Source organism: Melanotaenia boesemani, chromosome 19, assembly GCF_017639745.1.
Source record: "Melanotaenia boesemani isolate fMelBoe1 chromosome 19, fMelBoe1.pri, whole genome shotgun sequence".
Taxonomy (NCBI): Eukaryota; Metazoa; Chordata; class Actinopteri; order Atheriniformes; family Melanotaeniidae; genus Melanotaenia; species Melanotaenia boesemani.
In genome coordinates, this window is record NC_055700.1 from 10,605,351 (window position 1) to 10,629,649 (window position 24,299).

Consider the following 24,299-nt stretch of genomic DNA (forward strand, 5'->3'; position numbering starts at 1 on the left):
GGAGGACTTGATATTATTTTTGTCGAGGGCCCTGCAGAAAAAGGAACCACTGCTCTAGATTAAAAGCTCTATGTTGCTTGTGGTGGATGGCAGGTTTGAGCGTGGTCAGGAAGACACTTTCAACATGGAGATCGATGACATTGCCCCACTGAGGAAAATGAGGCTTCGCATTGATGGTTCTGGCAGCCGACCTGACTGGTTTCTTGACAAGGTCAGCTTGCCTTACCTAACACCAGCATACACACACACTGTACATGTTTATGTGCTTAAAATAGAAAAAAATATTAGAAAAGGGTAATGGCTGACCGGATTCAATTCTTTAGAAACATTTGATCCTGCACATACTCTCTTTATTTTTGTAAAGAAAAAATGAAACACTACAAGCTTAAAAGTAGTAAAGTAATATATATTTTTCACTAAAATCAATGGCACAAAGCAGGTTTGTGGTTTCATCCTGAAACTGGTTGCTGTAGGTCACAGGATCACTCAATCTATTATATCACTCAGACTCGCACATCTATTTCTGTCTGCAGGAGGGTGGTAAATGATTCATTCTCCCACAAAGACCCAGGCACATGCACACATATACATGCACAGCAGGACCTGAACTCTTGAAGAAAGCATATTGACCCATTTTATTCACAATGCTGTTGATGCCATAATCACAGACGCACACCATATTATAGAATGGACATGCACTCACACACCTGAGTTTTTGCCATAGAAAGTACATTTTGTGGTGTTATTTATATTTAATAAATATTTTAGCTTATAAATGATGGCATTCATGCATCAGTTAGAAAATGGCTTTCTCTTGAAATGACCTTGTGAGGACGCCACCATTACCCTTCTCCAATTTCAGTCAGAAGTCTCAGGCAGAGTGTTGAAGAATTAGAACACATTTCCTATGTAAACGTCTTCTCTGGTAAAGACACCATGCCTGTAGAGAAGCCAAGCAGTCCAAAACAATACCAGGCAGGGTCTGTCTGTGCATGAGACTCAGCGACTGTGAACATCTCCTTGATTTGACCCTGCACAGAGCCATGTGTGTTCAGCATCACAAGCAGATGTGCTGCTTTTATGGATTGCTGGGTGCATGTATTGAGGTGGACTCAACAGTGCACCAGGCAGACTTTCAGCATAGTAATCAGCCCATATAAATGTGAAGAAAGGAGAACCAATACAAGGCTAGCAAGTGGAACAATAAAATGTTAGACTATGAGAAGCACCTTAAGACAGGTAAGGTTTAAATACATATCATAACATGAAAGCTTGGAAGCTGATTTTCCCCTTTTAGTTAATATTTACCTGATTTTAAGACCTTGTAAGGACCAAATTACTTTTTTTTTATTATTATGTACTGATATGTAAAACCCTACAATTACAAGAGGGAGTGATTTCTTTTTTATATGACTGCTTTTGAAAGATAGTGTTTAAGATTTGGCAAAAAATCAGCTGGTCAGTCTATCACTTTGAACCAAACTACAACTACTTCAGCTTTATTGAATGTGCTGTCAAAAACCAGAGGATCATTGTCAGACTCATATTTTACTGCCACCAGCTGACTGTTCCCTTCCAGCTAGATTTCAAGGACTATGTTGATCTTTTAAAATTGTACCTCATGTCATGCCATCACAAAATCTAATAATATCTAATGATATTTTGGCATCACATACTGTATATTCCCAACAGCAATTATTGCAGCTTAACATAACATCACCTCAAATGACAGCTAGGTTTTAGTGAATACTATACTTTATCCTGTAAACCAATTATAATAAAAGTGATTTTCTTTTTGTGCTTTGGCTGGTAGCTGATTCCAAACTGATGCTGCAACAGATGCAAATTACCATGTCTATTCTGATTATATGGTTATTCACTCTTGTGCATCAACACTTGTACAAGGTGTTGAGTCCTTACAATGTACTTTTATTCTCATAGTTTGTCTAAGCTGAAACTTTCTCTTAATACAAACAAAACCAAACATATGCAGTTCTTTAAAAGTAAAAACAGCTCTCATAATCTTCCTTCAGTAATCCAACCAGATGGATCACTAACTAATTTAACTATTTTAATTGACTAATCTTTGACTTGAAACCTCATCTAAACTCTATTTGCAGATGAAACTTGCTTTCCACTTTAAAAATTACATGTGATTCCTACTGTATGTTAGATTATGGAGATCTTTGCATGTCACTGCATAGATATTGCATATGCGTGATTCAGTTTACCACGCCCCCTTTGCTTTATAACTGACTTTAAGCCTCTGAGTCAAAACTGTGAATGGCCTGACCTGGCAACCTGTAATTGTTTTTGTTAGTTCATAACACACAGGTAGAGTGTGTTATGAGCACACACACAACAACCTGTGTGTGTTATGCATTGCACTCTCAGGATTTGTACACATTCACCATCCCCTGTGTTTGCAGAACAGTCTAAAAACACCTTATAATATCAAAACCTTATCTCTTCTAATTCTTTTTAAATCCATTTTGAAAGACCTGGAGATGCATTCACTGACCTTTTACTGCTTTTAGTTACTTTATTTAATTTTGGTTGAATTCTTAGATTGTCTGAAGCTGTTTTTATTGTAATTCTTTTCCTTTTTTTTTTTTTTAACTGTGATTAACTTGTTTGTGCTGCTGCTCTTTCTTGGCCAGAGCTCTTTTGCAAAATAAATTTTTGACCTCAATGGGACCTAAGCAAAATGCCAGATTTTTTTAAAAGAGACTTTTAACAAGAACATTAAAAGCTAACACTGTGCTTCCAGGTGATCATGCGTAACCTGACTACAGAGGAGGTATCTGTCTTTACTTATGAGGAGTGGCTGTCCAAGACACGCGGACCCAAGAGGACCATGATCTGTGAGATGGCTGCTGTGGTGGATGAGGAGGTAATGGTGGAGCTCACCACCTACATCATCCAGGTTAGGACCAGCGATGTTGCAGGTATGTCTCTTATAAAACTTGATTTAACACAATCAAAGAGTGAAAAAAGCAACATGTTACCCACATAGCACAGTTATGGCAGACATTTATAGACAACTTTGGATTTCTTTTTTTAATGTATTCCCTCATTGACGGTCAATTATCAACATAATATTCAGAGTTTGTGATTAATAATTGTGATTCTTTCACATAAATCCTTTCTAATGTCAGTTCTTTGTCATCACGTTCACTGAGGAAACTTTCATCAGAGATCTGAGCTAGAAGGTGTGAAATAATTCAGTAATTCACAAGATGAAAAGGAATGATCAAAACAAAGAGGCATAATTTTTGTGTAGAGGCTTTTGCTGTTCAGTCAATTTTTTTTACCATCTTGTGAATATTTCTCCAGGTGAGAGTTTCAGCTTTCAGGTTGAAAAACTACTGATCTTCTGTTTTTAATCAAGTCACAGATGAAACGTTGCAGACTCTTCAGGGAATATCTTTCACATTAACATTTGGATCAGACCTGAGAGCAAAATTAACTAAAAGGTTCAAAGGCACCCAGAGGATGATGCTTTTTAAAATCTACTTATCACAGACACTTTCCAGCTTTTCATCTCAGGGTCAGTGTTGGGTCAGGTCCAGGGATGCTCAGACTGAGTAAAACTGTTCAGACATCCTCTTTAATCTGTAACATTCTTCAGCTCTTCCTGAAGGACCAGTGTATCATCTATTTGTTTCCACTCTATGAAAGGGACACATCTGTTGGTGGCTTTATTGAGATAGTCTCTGATCTGTGAACATCTATGACTCTGATAGCAAATGGGTGTTATTATCTTGCAGAGATTCCTATTTGCTGTCTTCTCATTTTTACAATAACTTTCCAAATCTCAAATCCATGAGATCTTTTTGTTTCTCATTCTCATTTTTTACCTTCATGTCCCTGTGCAGAGGTTTATTTTTTCCAGGAGAAAATGTGGAATAATTCACATTTGACTCCCACATGGAAATGAAAGAAATCCTCCTTAGAAGTCCTTCGGTCTCCTGTGTGTCATCTTTTCCTCATGCAGTATTTTCTTTAGCGCTCTAGCACTCCTGATCAATACGATAGTGTGGCGAGAAGTCTGAGCTGACTTCAAAGGACTGCTCTCTGCCCCAGGCAGTTACTAGAAGCTAAGATGCAGCCCTGCACCAATGCGAAGGCTCTGGGAAGAATAATGAGCCAGGCTGATAGACACGCACACATACAGGCACATGCATGCAAATAATATTAAATAGGCCATGCTGTGCATACAGTAATGGTGTTCTTTGATATGTTATGGGATTATCCAAGAGGCACTAAATATCAAGTAGGCACATGAGTGTATATTAAGTCATTTATAAAAGCCACTTTAAAAGAATCTGGATATTTATTTCCAGTGTTGCCATTTCTCATTAACTGAGTGCTGTTAAAAGTTTTACATATTAGATTTTTGTGTAGACATGTTTAAAATGAGGGAAAAAAGCTGCAGACTGAGGTTAGTGATTGCCAGTGACTGCCGCACAGTCACTCAGTGTGTACCAGACTGCAATGAAATGATAAAGCATGGGGGCATTATAGATGAGTCAGAGACCTCAACTCTGCCTGCTCTCTTCTGCTAGCGTGTCTTGTGGCTTTACACTGGCTATAGCTGAAATGTATTGCAAACTACCAACAGAGTGACTAGCAACATGAAGTCACTAAGACAGACAGAAATATATATATATCTTTATTTTAATTGGTGGCACTCTTCTGTCTCTTCAGGGGCAGGAACTGATGCTAATGTGTGGATCATCATTTTTGGAGAGAATGGAGACTCTGGGACCCTTGCACTGAAGGAGTGCAACAAGTCCAACAAGTTTGAGCGCAAGCAGGTGGACACTTTTCGCTTCTCTGATATCCTCAGCCTGGGAGACCTCTCCAAAGTGCGAGTCTGGCACGACAACACTGGTCAGCACCTCAAACCAGTCACTATGAATGTGGGCCTAATTAAAATCTGATGTTTTGAAAAGTGTGTTAAAATTAAACAAAGGGGATTTTGTCCCTATTTTCACAACTGAAGAATATTCATGTTGCTATTCCTCATCGGATGCACAGAAATGCTGATAAGTTGTATTGGACTTTACTGCTGGGTATTTCATTTGCAAATTTTCAGTAGATGTGTTTTTTTCACTTATTTTACTGTGTCATTTTTGGTATTTTGGGATTAGACCAGCAGAATTGTTAGTCGCAGCTGATTAGTAGCATTTCTAGCAAAATGACCCTACACAGCACAACACAACACAACCTATATATTCTGGTGACACTATTCAGTCTAGTTTATTGACTTCTACACAGCCAATAGAAACATGTCTCATTCAAACTATTTTATGGCTTTTCCACAATTGATTGGAGATTTGCTTTGCAGGTGACAGGAAACTTGGTCAATATATTAAATTAATTACTTTCACGTCACTTACCCTTTTTGTCCTGCTCCAGGTCCTGCTCCAGGTTGGCACGTGGAGTACATTGATGTGAAGGATGAAATCATGGACAAAACATTTCGTTTTCCTTGTGACCGATGGCTCGCAAAGAATGATGATGATGGACAGATAATGAGGGAGCTACCTTGTGCTAACAATGACTACTTAGACCTCAGCGAGAAAACCAGTAAGGCCACCATGCAATATTAGCAATATCTAACTGTGCAAAAACATCTTTATTTATGTTTTTCTCTTGACTGGAAATTATGCAGTTCCTGTTTAAGGACTGATGAGACAACTTATTGTAACTGCCTCTGTGTTTTCTCTTTGAAAGAATATGAAATTTGCACCACAACTGCAGACTCAGCTGAAGCTGAAACCAGAGAGAATGCTTGGATTGTACTTGAGGGGAAGAAGGCCAGATCAAAAGAATTTGTAATGGAGAACTCCTCAAAGAAGAAGAGGTTCATGCGGTAGGCACTTACAGCAAGATTAACTCAGTCAGGTACAACTTGTAAGCACAGGAAAGCTCAAAGAAATATTCTCTCCCTAACTCTAGTGGCCCCTTTGCATTTAACGATAATCCCAGCAGCAGGAAACACTTGAATGAAGAACAGCGCTGTACTGCACTATCATGACATTATAGCATCCTACTGAAGATTCATTCTGGCACAAAGCAAGCTGGCAGGGACTAGAATTTAAACTATGTGAACCAATTCAAGAGAATAGTTGCTCAATCAATCTTTCTTTTCAGGGGAAATGTTGACAGGTTTGAGTTTTCATCCAAGAACCTGGGAGATATTGCTGGGATTTGTCTGGGTCACACACCCAAGGATGGGAAGAAAGTAAAAGGGGAGGCTTACTGGCACGTGGAGGAGGTTGTTGTGACTGAAAAAGAACTCGGAAACAAGTAAGAGACTGGTTACTGCTTAAACAGTCCACATCCACAGCAATCATTTTCAGCATTTATCCCAAACATTTATGTTTGTTGGTATTTCCAGATAAAGCATAACACTGCTTTCTTACCTATCTGTTTAGATATATCTTTAGCTGCAACGCACTCATCCCACTATCTCCAAAGAGGGATGATTTCCTGACTTTTGAGTGCACAAAGACCGTTGAGAGCTTTGCCAGCAAAGCTCGCAGCCTGGTGCCTGTCAAGTACGAGATCATCGTCATCACAGGGGATGAGAAGGGAGCAGGAACAGATGCCAATGTTTTCATCACCATCTATGGCTCCAATGGAGATTCAGGCCGTCGGCAACTGCGGCAGAAGTTTCGCAACCTCTTTGAACGGGAGCAGACAGATCGCTTTCTGCTGGAAATGCTGGACATGGGAGAGCTGCAAAAAGTTCAAGTGGAGCATGACAACTCTGGCCTCAATCCTGGCTGGTTGCTCGATCGGGTGGAAGTCACCAATCTAGCCAATGGTGTCAGCACCATCTTTCTCTGTGGGAAGTGGCTGGACACTAAGAGGGCAGATAAACAGATTGCCAGGGTCATCTACCCAAAATACTGACCATGAAACTACTTCTGAAAAGTCCAACACCAGAAAAAACTGCATATTTAGAAATAATGACCAAAGTCATTCTGCCCCAGGCAAGTTTTATATCTCAGGCACTGAAGCATATTTTTAGATTTTAAGATTTTAAAATCCTTTTAGGATTATAGCGACAATGTCATCTTCAGTCAGGATGGAGTAAAGTGCCATTGCTTTTATATTCCAGATGTCAGTGATGGTTTGGCCAGTTGTTTTGTAATGATAAATGTTTTATAAAAGATTAAACTCTTTTGTAATGACTCCTACTTGCATCAGCATGTAATGTACAGTACTTCTATATGTTGTTCTACATCAGTACCATGTTCTTGATCGTAATTCAGCATTCATCATCATCATTTTGCCAAATACCTGGTAAAATTTGTCTGTCTAAACTGTATACATTTTATGAAAAGATGTAAAAAAAAGTCATAAAACTAATTTATCTCCAATCTAGGTCAAAGTTTTTTTCATTATTGATTACGTATAAGTGTTTGTGCAGCCACAATTAAAACTATATAATGCAGGATCATCTTAAGTAAACTACGGTTGATATAACGTTGGCTGTTCGCATTTCCAAATGATTTGCTTTTTATGTTAGATGACCTTAATTATAATAATTATTCCATTATTTCCCAAAATCTAGACCAAAAATAATTTACATGTGTGTCACCTTTTTCCTGGTTTGCATCCATTCCTGCCATCCCAACACCTCCTCCGTTGTTATCACATCTAATGAACTCATTTATATAAACTTAAGCACAAAGCACTGAACTTTTTCCCTATATGAAATCAACACAAAGCATGCAATAGAACTTTTTTGTTTTCAAACCTTTTTAGGGTCATATATTAATTTCAGCTTTGATTTTGGGGATATCCAAGACCAAAAATAACACACAAAATCAAGAACTTCTCTGTATAATCCTGTTTATTACAAAAAGAGCACATATAAAAGGATAATATACAAGCCATGAAATTAGATTAAAATAAAAAACAAAACAGAGGAGTTTGGGTTTAGCAATGCAATTTTTGAAATCATCATCATTATTAGTAGAAATAATAATAAATAAAGTTAAAGTACAAAATTCCACCAAGTGTGAATTGAACATTTACCCATAATATGCTCATTCTTCATCAACACACTCATCACCATTAATGCGCTATTGCTTTAATATTAATGATAAATAGTTCTATTTTCAGATAAAATATCCTATATTGAAAAACATTGCGCATTCACAGCTAAACAGCAGATTTTCATACAAGGATGTCGGCAGCCCTTTCACTGGCACTTTTTGGCATATTTTCTCTTCAGTTTGTTTAAAATTCAAGCAGCAACTAAATTTACACCTTTTTTCCCCATTTATATTCTTTGTATATATTTTCACCATAAACTATTGAGCCATGGTGACTACACAGAAACCTGAGAAAACATGCATTTTTAGAAAAAGTTGTGCTTTATAATCCTTGAGAGGACAGAAAGTCCTCTCGGGACGGGTAAAATCAAACAAATGGAAAGGACAGGAGAGGGAAAATGAAATCAATTAAAGAGAAATGACTGTAATATTTGAAAAGTCCACAGTGAAACATGCCTCTTAATAGTCTGAATATTTCCACTATATGCGATGCATCACTAACAGCAGCTATTTGAACATTTTTTTGAGAACTTGTTAACATAGCTTCTTCATGTCTCATCCATTTGATTAATTATGCAACCAACAAGGCATGGTGGCTTTATGGACTGATTGTTGTTAGTGGGTTCAGTAACATGGAGATATCTCTCAACACTTATAGCGAGGCACTTGTTATGTTTATGTCTACAAGAGAACTTAAGAAAAACATCAAAGAGCTTCAAATCAAAGATACAAAAGTGAAGGAACAGTGCACAGAGAGAAAATAACCAGTAAAATAATCTAAACTGTGTTTTGTGTTTTTTTGTTGTTGTTTTTTTTTTTTTTGCCAGTGAGAGGGTTCCCATATCTAAACAAGTGAGTGCAAAACATTGAAATAAAAAAAAAAAGTTATACACTGAAAACCAGTTCACTTCGTTGCAGTTTGTCCACTACATCACAGCATGGGGGATCAGAGAAATTGCATTGAATGGAATGTAACTAAGATCCACAGCACCACATGAGAGATAGAAACAGAGAGCAGGCTCAGTAGCTCAGTCTTGGACAGTAAACATGGCACAGCCAGCTTTTGGAAATCAAACAGCAGGGCTAGTTTAGTTTTTCCTTTTAGTGTTTGAAAAGTACATCTGCATGCAAAGCATTCCCATTTAAAACAATGCAAAAATGAGGTAATTGTTTTTTTTTCCCATAATGTTTTTTTTTTGTTATTTCTAAATAAATAAATTATGATTCAGTTGCCCCCAAATAACTATATAAAATTAAATGCATACCCACAATATCTACAGTTAGTAATAAATTATGCTTGTTAAATACTTAAGGCATCTCAACTGACAACACCCTGTGTAAACTATGAAAACTTCATCACAGATGACTCCACTACAGGAGGAGGCAGTGTCAACACTGGCAGTGCACAAGACATGGAAAAGTAATTTTAAAGTCTTATCTTTTCTATCATAGTGCAAAGGACAGTGAAGGTCCTAAAGGCATCCTTTAACACAAACAAAGGTTTTTAAAATTAGGAAGTGGTGGTAAAGATGTGAGTGACTCACTGTAACAGCCCGAATGTTTCCCTGCTGTTGTGTTGTCTCGTGTCTGTGTGCACTGTGAGAGGGAGGCTGCCTCCATCGCATCACGTTCTACATGTTCTAGCAATACAGCATAGCAACCAGCATAGCAACCACGAGGGGAGGTCTGTCACACAAATACACAAGATCAATACGCAAAAGCTCCTTTCCCAGCTAGAAACACTGCATGAATCTATACCTAAATATAAACCAACACAAATGAAATATCAAGGATTAACTTCTTGTTGCTATAACTATTCTCAAATGTGCTTGCTCTTTAGGCAATAAGGTAAACATCAAGAGGATCCCATCGTTGCCAACAAGGGGGACAGGATGAACACACGCTACAAGTCAGGGGAGCAACAGCTGACTGAGTTTTTTTGTTTGTTTGTTAGTGTTGAGAAGATAGTCAGAGCTCAGATTAGTTGTCATGCACAGGCATCTCTGTGCCGTTTTAAACAGAAGTAACGCTACCAAAGCTGATAGCCCAAGCCAACAACGAAACATGCATTTTTAGTACACTGTTCTGCCACTGGCCCCCTGCCAGATAAAAATTCAGGTATAAGGTCAGCTAAATCCTCCCACCTAGCTCTGCTGTGCATGATAGCCTTTTCTTTTCATCCAGTTTTTTTTTTTTTCTATTTATTTATTTTTTATTTTTTGGCTTTGTGTTGTATATGCACTCCAGTGGTCATGCTATTAACCTACAATGTGTTTAATTCCAGGCATTGCTTCGAACTCATGAAGTACACTCACATTTGCATGTTCAACATCCACATGTTTGTTAGACACATTCTTTAAGTCACACACAGCAGGGCAGAGCACACACACACACACACACACACATACACACAAAACTTGTGTGCAGATTCAAGCTACACTGCCACAAAATGCATTTTGGTAAAACACTGTGACCCATTTTTTTTTAACTCTAATTTCAAACACCAAACAACTCAATCACTGGTTTCAGTTTCCACAGCAATGAAGAGACCTACTGACACAACACCAACCCAAGGTAAGTATAACTGTATTGCAAAATGTCAAAGCTGCATGATAGGATCAAAACACTCAGCTAGCTGGTGCTTGGCCCCTGGAAGGTCCACTACTTGTTGATTAGTGCTACTCTACGACGACCACAAATGACCTGTGGGTAAACATGGCATCTGAGTATTTTGTTTCAGTTAAGCTTTTTTGTGTGGCAGAATATTCATTTTGACTGAATGTTTGAAAAAAGAGAAATATATATATTTAATAATATATATATATATGTATGTTTTAGAAAGACAGAGAAAGGAGAGAGAAGAGTAGCCAGCTCAGTGTGGGGTTATGTGTTTTCCACTCTCAGGACTTTAAATCATGGCTTTGAGGACATGCTACACACCCCGTGGCTACCTACAGTACAACACCACAACAGCAACAACACCCCACTTACAACCAGCAAGCTACAAGTAAACCCTGTGTACATAAGTATGCGTGTATTTGTCTTTTGCTTCCAGAAGGATGTGCTTCTATAAGGAGAGTCCTTTGCGGCCTCTCGTGCAGTCCTGGCTTGGCTCAGTAAAGCATGAGTCAGAAGGGTTGTGATGTCACAGGAAGTCTGGAGACATTTGGCAAAGCACCCCAACAGTGGGGGCTGTGGGGGGAGGGAGAGTCGGCAAGCCGGGATGGAAGAAAAAAACAGAACCACAACAGTGTGACTGGATCACTGGGAGTCGAATCTCATCAGCTGTCAGGGTTCAGCTGTGTTTCGATGTCAACTCGACAGATTGGACACTTCCTGCTAGTGGCCAGCCATTGGTCCACACAGCCCTGGTGGAAGAGGTGCATGCAGGGCAATCTCCTGGAGGACAGAAATTCAGAAAAACACAGGGTCAATGGTTTCACATTAGCATGCATGACTCTCTCAGAGCATACAGTTATGCGCTTGTTATAAACTTCAGAAACAAGGGAAAGTTCATTTTGTGCAGTCAGGCATGTAGAGATGACTTCTGTTGAGTCATCAGTCCCACATGCCTCTCAGACAGCTGAGCCTCCATGCTGTAAGTCGACCCTCTTTCTTCATCCCAGGGTACAGTTCGTCTTCTCTGTAATTCCTTGCCTAACTTGGTTTGAAATGCATGTGCACAATGATCCAAAGAACAGATCCTTTTGGGGAAATACACTGACAATGATGCTTGAAGTTTATGAAATTATTATAATTTGCTTTTCTTCTGAATGAAAATGACTGCAAAATGTCATCAAAAGAGCACATAAGTCAAAAAGTAGATATGTCCATAAAATATGTCACAGCAGTGTATGTAAAGTAATGCCATAAAAGATCCCAGAGACCGACTTCTAAGCAACTAAAGGCCTCAGTCATATTTCTAATGTAAATGACGCTACTATTAAAAGAACACTTAGAGAGACTGCAAGAACAAAGACACTGCTGTCTCCAAAGAATACTGCTAACCATTTGCATGATCATTATGTGTGGTTGATGAATAAGGACATAATAGAACGTTTTGGTTTAAATGAGAAGTATTGTCTTTAGAGAAAGTAAAACAGCATTTTTTTCATCTGGGCCACAAAGGCTTCCCATTATTGATTAAAGAATGAATTCTGAAAAATACCAGTGAATTATAAGGGGAAATGTTGGGTCATCTGCCCTTGAAATAAATCTCAAGAGTCATTCAGGACAACAATCCTCAGCACAGCCTTGATCAATGTGGTTAAAGAAGAAGAAAGTTCATGTTCTGGAGCATCTTAGTCAAAGTCTAATAAAATCTAATAAAAATATTGTGGAAAGGCCTAAAGTGAACAGTTCATGAAAGGAAAGCCTCCAACATCCCAAAGTTTCAGCATTTTGTGCTGAAAAATTAACTAAAATATCTCTTAACTGATGTGCAGGATTGATCAACAATTGCCTGTTAGCATAGCTTAGAATGAAGAATGGACACATTTTAAAACTTTTGGACTCTCTTTCCTAAATGCCTGCCAGCATTTCTAGAGCTCATTAACATTGTTTGTTAAATCCACAGACTAAACTACCAGAGCATAAATAAACAGGGACTATCAGAGCTTCTCAGAATTAATTTCTTAATATTTTAACAACTTTCAAGGATGCCACATCATAAAATCTTGCCAAAAGGACTGTTAGGATGTCAAGGATCCTTTAAAAGGCTAGTCTTTCATCCAATGAAATTTTAAGCACACTTCTGTGTATCCTTAGTGTTCTCATAGTACCCACAATCCTTTGCACATTTAAAACATTGTGCAGAAGAAAGATTAACTAAGTGTGAAGCAATATGCAATGAAGTTTCATGTTTATTCTCACCATATGTTTAGTCATAAAGTTGTTAGCATCACATCGTGTGTTTATTGTGTTCCATTTAAGTACTACAAAGTATAAATTGTCAATAAATGGCTGTTAATAAGCCAGCTACCAGCTACATGCTATTGAACAGCCATGTTGGTTTATCAGCTTTTTTGTGTGCACAACAATTGATTGATAATAGGACTTTTTTCTTATTTGGAAGGTCCCATCCTAAAGAAGCATCCCTGACTTTGACAATTTCTTGGTCATGGCCGTTAACACTGTGAATTATCTATTAGTCACCTTGCAGATGCTAGGAGCAAACATCTGTTCTAAACATGGCAAACTGTCAGATTATTTATGCTAAGCTACGACAACTACTAAGTGTAGTTTCAAGCTTACAGTGCAAGCATTAGTTGTTGTGGTCTCATTAGTATCTAAACCACAAAGAAAAAATCTTTTTCCTGGAGCATTTTTATTGATTTTTGGGCTCTTTCTCACCTGACATCCTCTCCGTCTTCCAGCATGGACAAACAGATGGTACACTTCTCATCCACATCTGTCTCTTCTTCCTCCCCAATCTTCAGCTGCAGAGGCTTTCTCTGTAATTGACGGCATTGTATTGTCAGGCTGTTGTTTAAATTTGAGCAGCATGAATATGATATGAGGTGTCTCATGAACTATACAGTAAAAAGTGTAAACATGTAGATTTTTACAGATGCATAACCTGTATTTTGTAAAATCTGAACCTAACCATAAACATCTGGAGAGAAATCTTAGTTTTGTGTGTGAAACCGCAATATTCGGCCCTGTGAAATAATCTAGCTTATATGTTCTGTAATTAAATTAGGTAGCAGTCATACCTTCTTGTATTTGTGAGGAAAGGTAAATCTCTCTATAGTTGTCTGAACAGCTCCCCTGCTGACGCTACCCAGTCGATCCTCCAACTGCAACAGCTCCTGAAACAAATAGCTGATGTTCACTAGAATGACAAAAATACTAAAAACAGGGATTGTCATTTTTAAAATGTTCATTTACAAGGTCAAAAAACAAATTTAAACTAAATTAATTGTATAAAAAATCTGTTTTAAATTGAATAAACCTGGTCTTATGAAGATTGTGAAATCAAAAGTAGAAAACAGCTACTTAATATGTTCAGAATTAGAACAGATTGAAATGCAGACAGGGTGTTATTGTGTCTTAAGAGAATAAAATGTATTAAACATAATTAGAGACAGGCTTACCTCATAACTTTCTCTCACAGCGGCGGCGTGCCTTGAAGGATTTAGACTTTGCAGGGCCAACAGATGCAGCTGGGGGTACGGATAGTTTCTAATTTCATGCACAACCTAGTAAAACAAAATTCTTATTGGTGATCCTGCACATGATTCCTCTGAAACAGAAACCAAACCTGTTGTTCTGTTTAAAAGACACCAAAGTAAATCTTCAGTGGGTCTAGGTTTTACTTACATACCCATAGGTTCTTTACAAATAGCTATTTAGTGATAATTTTCAAGAAGTTTGTGTGTTTAGTTTTGATAGTTTTTTACTCTTTCATACCCTGGTGTTAAGATGCAAAACACAACAACAACAACTTTTGGTTTAATTATTGATTTCTTTTGTATTTTGTTAACTTTTATCCTCTTTTTTATTGTTGTATTTTTTATGCGGATGTCCTCTGCACCTCAGAGCCACTGTATATTTTACTAAGATACCAAGATATCAACTGGAAACATGACTAAAAGATGAATGTGATAAAGATCAGGACAGATACAGCTGGATAACACAATGTACCACTTGTGCAGACGATGTGTTCCTGGGGAAGTGGTGCATTCGAGGAGAGGCCAGGTAATGCTGATAGTGCTGTGGGAGCTGCTGGAGCTGGTACTGATGAGGGAGGCCAGCATCTACACTAAGATCCCTGCAGACAGGCATGTGACTACATCAGTATTATTACTCACACCATGCAGTGGTAAAGACAGAAAGATGGATCCAGAGATGACCGACGGGATTATTTCTCAACTTTACAGGACCCTCATTATTCTCGGAGACTCACCAGTCAGTGCCTTCGGCCAGATAACGTGGCTGCTGTGTCAGTGGCTGGGGAACATGGAGAGGGCCAGAGTACTCATAACCTGAACGCAGTCGGTGAGGGTTCATAGGGATGCGCTCCTGGGTTCTTCTGCAATTATATAAGATGATTTTTGTTGTTGTTGATGATTTGCTTTCTGTATGTATAAATAACTTTTAGTATGTAGCATAATTACTACCTGGAGTGCGGGAGAATTCTGCGGTGCTGTGCTTCAAGCAGCTGCTGCTGGATGAGGTATTGCTGGTGTAAGGCCTGAGGTAGGAATGAAGGCCCCGGCACATCCTGAAACTGAGGAGGTGCGGACAGGGCAGTGAGGGTTGGGTGATGTGCGGGGGACAGGTGGGCGGCCAGACCAGTCTGTGGGAGTTGGCTGGCATGTCCGAGAGGGAACTCTGCTGAGATGGGCGCCTGGGGAGCGCCCAGGTGAAAGTGTCGGCAGGAGGTAGCATGGCTGTGCTGATGCCTGCTGAAATGCGCTCCTATGGGAAATAAAGGTAAGGCATCATGGTTGAGCCAGATAAGAGATAAGCCAGTCAATAGACACACAAAAACAAGATAGGAGAGACTTGACACAAGACATAACACAACAGACAGAAAGGTAGATGGATAACAGAGACCTGTGAAGCATCATTCAAACCTAATAGTCTACCTCTATACTGCCATCAGACAGACATATCATTACTAACATCTTGAGATTTTTTTTTTTAAATATCTACTTATTTACAGTCCATTGCTGGTTAATCTAATGTCTGCTGTTTGAAGGAATATTAAATTCTCAAAAGATAATGCATCTCCATTTTTGCCCTCACCCACTTTCCATATCAGAGATGAGAAAGACATGGGGTTGTGTGGCTGTGACATCTCCTAAGTGTTGACTTGTTCAAAACAATCAATACACATTACTCTCAGCACAGAGAATTGAGGGCTGAGGGAGCGTGAGATGGAGACAAATAATTGCTACTTCAACTTCTCATCACAGCCCTCAAGCTTTCTGAACCAGCAGGGTCAGGAGGGATTGTGCACAGCAGTCTATTGTGTCTGTTCATGGCCCACAAATAAATGGGGTACATTAAAGTGATTTTAACAGTTTCATGCTCAATCAGGCAATGTTAATCTCTGTTGCAGTAAAGACTGACATTGTATGCCTAATGGGAGGAGGAGGGCAGATCTGCCTGTTAACTGATGTATATATATTTAAAATGTATGGAGAAATTTTTGAAGTTGAAGATGTGCATCTGGATATTCAGCTCATATTAGATGTTCTACCCAACAGCTCAGCATTGGCTAGAACATGCTAATACAGTTACTAGAAGTGAAAAGTGATGCCAAGGTCACTGTTAGTGACCTATAGATAATTCTGACACAAAGATCAGAAACAATTATGGAGACTTATGAGAGATTGTTCTCCTAGGAAAAAATAAATAATTTTAATTAAGTATTAAAAAGCCAAAAGGGTGTTTTGCACCTATTTGTGGTTATTTTGTTCCACTTAGGCTATTTTATCCAATAAGGCAGTTTCTTTTTTTTTTTTTTTATGTACTTGTATTGCTTTCTGCACCCTGCTGTAATGGTTTATGTAAAGCACTTTGAATTGTCTTGTACATGAAATGTGCTATACAAAAAATTTGCTTTTGTCTTTCTTTTGTCAAACCTTACAGAATTACATATGTAATCGTTAACATTTCTGTATGAATTATGACTTCAGTGTTAATTTTGCTTCTTTGTTTACGTCATTTGTAGTCTTATTCCATATATTCAGTCAAATCTTGTCTCCTTTTCATTGTGATGAGTCTGGGGGCTCCAGAGTCAATGTCTAACCCTTCATCAATCATCAATGCAAACAGGTACAATCCACCAACCTACGTCTCCAATGCTCATAAATTAACAGTGTCGTTTATCAACACTTTTATTATATATATATATATATATGTGTGTGTGTGTGTGTAGTATTAACCAAAATAAGCAAAGCAGAAAAGCTTATTTCTTAAAATGCCAAACTGTTTCTTTCATTAATGCTGACATACTTGCTTGGCAGCTTCATTGCATGTAGCCTTGGGACATGAAAAGCCAGTGAACCCAGAGCGCCACGAGCAAACTGAAAACATTTGGCTGAGGAAATAGAGCAGAAATGGCAGTCTGGTGGTTTAGACTGATTAATGGCTTCTCTACATTAGTTTTGTATGAAAACCTTGGCCTGATGAGGAATCTGTGTGAAGCTTGTAAATGACTAATTATGATACTCTGTGCTCTTTCACAGCATTAACTGCTGACATTAATATTTGAAATACTGCAGAGCTGCTGGCACCAACGGTGATGACGTTATTGTGACATCTCTGCTTTGACTTACAGTCATGAAATGTCTGATTGGTGCAGAACAGGCTCCCACCCATCCACACACAAGCACAAACACAATCCACTTCTCAACCCTGAGCTGCTGCACAGGCAGCCCCTCCCCCACAGCGTGGCTGCGGCATGGTTTCTCTGTGTGAGTGACAGCCTGTAAGCCCACCCACCTGCGACTGCAGCAGTCTGACATAAATCCTCCCTCACCGCCTCCAGCTTCCATCACTGCAGCTTCACAAATCACACCTCCCTTCTAACTTAATCCTATTCTCTGTCCAGTGGTCTTCCAACCATCACGTGACAAGCTCACCCCATCACCCACCTTCAGATTTCTCTGATCAAGGTGTCCCCTTGCAGAAGCTATGTTGATTGAAAAACTGCATACAGTATAAATTGCATGGCATGCTCACTGACCCTACTTGTGTGCATCGGTTAAATAAAGACAGGGCTGGTTTTACTACCAACACAGCCACTGCAGTGGAACACATGCATTACAGCTGTTGAGTTATTTAAAAGCCTGTAGTTGATGGTGAAATGTACAGAGCACACACATCTCAGGAACTCCTGTTTGCACATAAATAACTATTTCAGACATTCTGAACTGACGTAAAGCTCAAGTACCTGAGCAGTCTCAAACTTTAAAACTCTACATTTATGAGTGTATATTTAGAATTTGCTTCAAAAAACACATAACTGATATAACACCGAAGTCTGTGTTGGATTTTTTTTTGACAAATTGTTACACTTTCACACTTCTCAAATAACTTTTTACTGCTGTGTTGCAAGTAAAATAGACACTTAAAGGCAGAGAATACATTTAAAAATCTTTTAACTTAAACGGGACAACCAGTCATGAACACTGTGTAATATTGTTTGTGGACACCATCAAATAAAATAAAAAACATTACCCCTAAACCTTACTTAATGTTGTTTCTCAGTGTGCACAGCAGTAAATGATCCAAAGCCTTGTTCTTTCACTTATGATTGGGGAACATTGTCTAACTGGGTTTAGTCGAGCCAAGATGCAAATAGACTAGACGATTACATGATTAATTAATTCATTTTCACGTTGCAAAACTGCTAGCAGCAACCTACTGCTTTGTGATAGAAGAGTTTATTTATAAATGTGTCAAGATCTGTTCTGCCAATTACCAAGAAGAGCCCAATGAGAGATCGGTTGTTTTTTACAGTCTGAGATGTAAGAATGACACGACAGGATACAGAATCTCTGTTGCAAAGCTTCCTAATTATAACACTTGGGTTTATAGCATGATTATTAAACTTCAGAAATGCTTTAGGCAGATTTCATTACCATAGCAGAAACCTGAATTGTTTTCTTGTAACCATTTTTTTGTGTTACAAACAGGCTGCTGGTTGAACCTTCTTATTTTTACCCAGACACGAGGGTTGTTGAGCCTCTAATATAATTGCCAGCTAACAGAGAAAAAAAAATAAAAATAGGTACTAAATCAAAAACAAAATCACTAGGTTCTTAAGTAAACAAAAACATTGGCTGCATATCTAAACTGTTGGTTTTAACTGAGAAGCAGTTATCAACTAGATTTAAAGAAAATAATCATGATATCATGAGATGATATGTGCTTAATCCATGACAACAAACTGGAAGAAAAGAGAAGAGCCAGGTCATATGAAGAAGGTCAAACTTTTCTGTCAGTGTGAACTCCTGCAGGAGCTTGACGAGTCTTCTTGGAAACCCAAATTGCATGATACATTTGTTAAAATTTGGTTTAAATAAACTCCTGGTCAAGTCATTACTGATGTGTTAAACTAGTGCTGAGGTTAAAAACTAAGTTACTGGTTCTGTGACTCCTGAACAGAGCTGAGGTCTGGTCCAGAAAGCGGTTTTGTGGAAACAGTTTGTTAACCATAAAATGAGGGAGAAAAAAAAAATCTCGGTTTTGGTCCAGAAAGATTGTTACCATGGCAACCGACTCTATGAGCCTAACCTGCTGGCTCCCAGGTTTCTTTCAGCAAACTGAGTTTCAGTCAGGCTTTTTCCCTTCTGCTGATCCTGAAGCAGCTGTCTGACACCATTTATTGTCACCTTCATGCAGTGGGAGAAAAGTTGACAGATTTTAACTGATTCTTACCAACTTTAAGGCAGAAGGCATGCTTGCCAAACAGTTCCCTGCACTAACAATACAGTTAGCACAGTTTCATAATGAAGTAGTGACAGATGGAAGTGTGGTCATGAATTCCTTTTGAGCAAGGTTTTTATGTTGCCTAAAAATGTCAATTCAGTTTTAATCTAGGTACCCTTTTAACTATAATTTAACAAAATCCTAATTACTGCATCAGCCTGTGACTTCACAGAGATCCAAAGGGATACTTTCTCATCCGTTGCTTCACAATACAATTTTCAGTTTCTGTCTTCTGCATTTTCTCACATCAGATTACAGATACAACATCCATTTTCAACACCTGCTTTCCTGTCAGAAGGTTTGAGGCTATCCCAGCTGTCGTGGGAAAAGTGGGTTACACCTTGGACAGGTAATAAATACATATTTAAATAATCTATATGATCCAAGATTAGATTAATGCTTTTACATCCATCTTTGGAAAACTTCAAGTCAGGAAAACAACAGAATGAAATAAAGGCTAATTATATGAACTTAACTTTCTCTTTCACTGCTTTTTTGCATTGGCAGAGATTCACATTTCAATAGCTCTGAAAGATGGTAAAACAGCGCTGCTGGTCTTTATTTACCCCGTTACCATGGCGAATCATAGTATCAAAGCCCCATCGATGAGAACTTCATTCAGCATTTCTTAAACCTATTTCCTGGAACCTTTACTGCACCATCAACCCAAACTGAATCATTTTTCTTTTATTAACTCTGTGTAGAAACATAATCAACACATAAATGCAGCCCACTTTTTGATCACAAAGAGTAAAGGAAGAATGCAAATAACTTTAAAGGTTTAAATATCAATGTTGTGACAAAATCATAATTAACTTTCCGACAATTTCAATCAACATATTGATAATACCTGGCAATACCACCATTTAATATTTGGTTGCATCAGGAGAATTGTAGTTTAACATAATCTTTGCTAAATGTGTTCAGTGTCTTTCACCTTTTAAGAATTTTATTTGCAATAAAGTTAAAGACCCTAATTCACCCACAGATATTTTCTGATTTAACTGGTGCACTTTAACATATGTATGCCAATTCACATTTTTAAAAAAAGGATTTTTTTTTGTTAATTCAACACCAATGAACACCAATGAGTGGATGTGAGAGAGGTAGTGTTTTGTTTTATAGTGAATGGATTAGAGTGGATGATAGCATTGAAAAGGAAATATCAATGTATGGCTATTTGTTTTAAAGGGCAAAATATATGGCTGCCCTTACTTCAAAATAAGCAGAACAGCAATTTGAGGAGACTCTGTCAAAGACAGCAGAAAAATGAGAGCACATATAGAGTGAGGGGACCGTCTCAGTGACAGCACAGTGTGGAGGGAAGAGGAAGGGAACACATGGAAATCAGCAAAAAGCACACTGAAGGTTAGGAAGAGAACTACAGTCTTTATTGGAAAATATTAGTATGTGTGGTACTGTGTGATAATAGTAATAATAAGAGTAATATATCCTATATAACCATAATAACACCATGCAAATAAAGATCAAAGGCAAGGCCTGACCATGCTCTCTGTAGGGTTAACAGAACAGAAGCAGCATCCAATGAGTAGATGTGTATGCTTACAGCACATTTCAGTACAGCAGGGACATCTCTACACAAAGATTACATTGGAATCTGCTGTTCAATGTGGAAAAAAATAAATTAAAAAAAGTATAAAATGACCATGCATTAGGTTCTAATACAAGAACATAAGGTAGAAAACCAAAACCAAAGAATAAAAAGACATTTTGATTCTAAAGGACTTCTACAGCAGTGCAGGATATACACATTCCTGTAAAATGGATAGCATTCTGGAGGTGCTGGAGGAAAAATTTGAGAGGGGGGACTGTGCATGATAGTGAGGTATTTTCAAAATGGCAAGATGAGTTAGCACAGCATCTTGCCAGTTTATTATGAAATCAATATTTCTAGCAGGAAAGCAGGCTTAAATACATGGACAAGATTATGATCAATTGTTTATACGCCACTTTAACAGGCACAGTGGGCTCTCAAAGTTTAAAATAACACCACGTGAACTGTGATTTCAGCACAGCAGGTATTGATGAATGTTAGGATTACAGGGTTATTTGATAATGGTAATAATAAAGCAGAAGTTGGTACAAATGCACTTTTGTAAATAGGGGATATGACAGTAATCATTTAGTTCGATCAAGCCTGGCTGTAATCGAATCGAGAAGGATCAAAATGTATCCACTTTACAGAAATTTACAGCAGAATGTAGTCTATCCACACTGAATGGGAAAATCACAATGACAGTCTGTAGTAAAGCCTAATGCTACAATGGGTTATTCACTAAAGAGCAACATGACAGTTTAAATAAAGACAAACTGTTTTCTACAGAAAGTGTTATTCTTTAGTCTGTTACACAGAAGGATACGGTATGAGTGGGAACTCGGTTTTAATGCCAATGTCGTCTTCAGATGAAAATAGGAAATGAGGAAGAAGGGGTTCACAATACAGCTAGATGCAGAGAACAGGCAGAGGCTACGGCAGACAGCAGCAGATGATCGTTAGCTACACAATGGAGGGGGACAAAGGTCTGAGAAATGCGGAATGTAGAGCCAGCTTCGATACTATGAAACAGGAAAAAAGAACACAAATAAAAGCACAATGAAATCATTGGTGCTACTGCATGTAGATTTAACAATGCACGTTAAATTACTATTATTATTACATAATCATCACAGATAGCCTGCTGCAGCTGAGGATGATGGTTGTGTTTTTGCCCAATTCGGCGTCTTTTTTTCTCTTGTGCAGCACCTGCAGCGAAATTTCAGTTTGTTTGTTTTTAGGTTTAGAGGGAAGAGGCAGAAATTGCTAACCCATTTGTAATGCTGCTTTGTAATAGAGTCAAAAATGCAAAAGTCATTAATTGAAATTAATAAAAGTTAGAGTTAAAAATAAATGGGCTAGATGTTAACACTCGCGTGCAAACAAAGGAGAAAATAACCCGTCATGCTGGATATTTGATACAGCCGCTTATTTGGACAAGTAATTAAATCCTAACATATGTGCATATGTGTTGGCAGTTAAAGTTAAGTCAGCATCAATTCACTGTAATCTTTGGTGGAGACTGCAAAAGATTACAGTAAACGCACATTAACACGGCGCAGATAAACCAGACAGGACCGCGCAGACCACTGAGGATAAAACAAAAGCAAGGCTGCCATTTGACAGCTGCAGTCATTTGGTGCGAATCACAGGCCTCGAAACGTCTAAATCTAACATTTTTAAGGCTCTCTGGAAACGTCAACAGTACCACTTAAGAGCGTTTTAGCAGTATGAGTTCGGCTAATTTAAGACGACACTGCAGCTAGCAAGACGGCTAATGTCTCCATCGCTCCCGTGTTTCCACCGCGTCGCTGTTTAGCTAGCAGGTGCCAGCTCTGTTTACTTCAGTGTACGTTTAACAATAAGAAAATAAACTAAAATAAAATAAATAATTATAATCAGAAGAAACGCCGAGAATTTTGTGTTAGGGTTAGGATAAAAAAACAAAACAAAAAAAAAAGCATTAGGCTAATCATACCTCTATTTCTAACTGAGCCGAAGACGGGGAGAACCAGATATCCAACATGGACTAACACCATCCTGGGTCCTTCTTTGTTGGGAGTGCAGCCAGTGAGACAGATGGTCCATGGAAATGATCCCCTCCAGTCCCCTGCACATTCAAACGGACAGCCTGCGTTGTCTGTACACACAAAGCCAAGTAGCCAATCACTGAACCCCTCTGAGCAGGACCCCATTCTGGTTTGGTATTGTATTAGGATCCACCAATGGGATTAGTGCAGGGGCGGAGATGTCTTTCACAGCCCGCCCCTCCATCACTGGGTGCTCCAAATAAGCTCATAATATAGTCAGATATTACAGGCTTTTTATTTATATATAACTTTTTACTATTAACTATTTGTATATTAAACATAGGCCAATAATCTTGAACAATTCAGAAGTTATATACTAAGAATGATCTTTTTCTGATTAATTTCTACATGTTAGTTAATAAATGTCACCAGTGCCTATAGGACGTACTCCTGTTTCTGGTGTTAAATTTTACATGCAGAGAGCTGTATGTGCATTTAACATGAAAAATTAAGACCAGGTTGGTCCAACTGAAAATAGTGTGGGTCAAGCTACAGCAATGAGAATGGCTGAATTTAAGCTTTTTCTTCTCTTTAGCAGTGTCATGAACCCAACATCCTTTCATTTGATGTAATATAAACTGGGTGGATGTAAAATAAACTGGTCCTGACTGGTTTGGAAAATGCTGCTACTGTTCACAGGCAGAATTATCATATTATATTTTTACAAATGCTACTTGATAAATGTTTCCCAATTATGTGTCAAGAGGGTAGCTGACTGTCCGCTGTAGCCACTTACTTAATGCTGTGAGTTTGAACCCATGTGACTGGTTTGGCTATTGTGCAACTGTAGCAACATCCGTACATCCACCAGAGCCAGAAAAATATTATCATATACAGTACTGTGCAAAAGTCAAGATTCATCCTCCATTTCAAGGAAGATGTATTGACAATAAATTGATGCTATGATTTATTAAATGATATTCAAAGATAAATGGAACACAGTACATGAGGCAACAACTGAGTTTCTACATTTCTAAGAGGCTACAAGCACCTTTACTCTAGATTGAACCCTGTGAAGCAAACAAATTTTAAATGCTTCCAGAGATCTTCAGAATTAGTTCTCGGGGCTTCTTAAATGAAATTACTGAGCTCATCTTTGGATGCGAGCTCCCATTTGATCCATTCAGA

General features: G+C 38.3%; 2 protein-coding genes across 4 annotated transcripts in view; one reads left to right on the forward strand and one right to left on the reverse strand.

Annotated features, from left to right (window-relative positions):
* Positions 1–7,157, forward strand: part of LOC121630332 (lipoxygenase homology domain-containing protein 1-like) — a 27,380-nt gene extending 20,223 nt beyond the window's left edge. The window contains exons 35-41 of the mRNA XM_041970579.1: positions 94–211; positions 2,771–2,948; positions 4,711–4,896; positions 5,425–5,595; positions 5,743–5,881; positions 6,163–6,318; positions 6,447–7,157. Of these exons, the coding sequence (XP_041826513.1) occupies positions 94–211; positions 2,771–2,948; positions 4,711–4,896; positions 5,425–5,595; positions 5,743–5,881; positions 6,163–6,318; positions 6,447–6,927 (1,429 nt within the window). The 3' untranslated portion in view covers positions 6,928–7,157. The remainder of the gene's footprint in view (positions 1–93; positions 212–2,770; positions 2,949–4,710; positions 4,897–5,424; positions 5,596–5,742; positions 5,882–6,162; positions 6,319–6,446) is intronic.
* Positions 696–23,221, reverse strand: rnf165a (ring finger protein 165a). 3 transcript variants are annotated; one of them, XR_006008515.1, is made up of 9 exons: positions 23,060–23,221; positions 15,200–15,500; positions 14,986–15,111; positions 14,724–14,850; positions 14,174–14,278; positions 13,793–13,888; positions 13,431–13,531; positions 10,446–11,477; positions 696–707 (listed from the first exon to the last, which is right to left on the reverse strand). XR_006008515.1 is itself a non-coding variant. In XM_041970581.1 (8 exons), the coding sequence occupies exons 1-8, from the start codon at positions 23,118–23,120 to the stop codon at positions 11,360–11,362; spliced, it is 1,032 nt and encodes a 343-aa protein (XP_041826515.1). In that variant the 5' UTR covers positions 23,121–23,221; the 3' UTR covers positions 7,878–11,359. The 3 variants fall into 3 exon arrangements, 2 of the variants coding, with proteins under 2 accessions (XP_041826515.1, XP_041826514.1); XM_041970581.1 differs by lacking the exon at positions 696–707 and having other exon boundaries at positions 7,878–11,477; positions 13,793–13,885; XM_041970580.1 differs by lacking the exon at positions 696–707 and having other exon boundaries at positions 7,878–11,477.
* Positions 23,222–24,299: the final 1,078 nt, after the last annotated feature.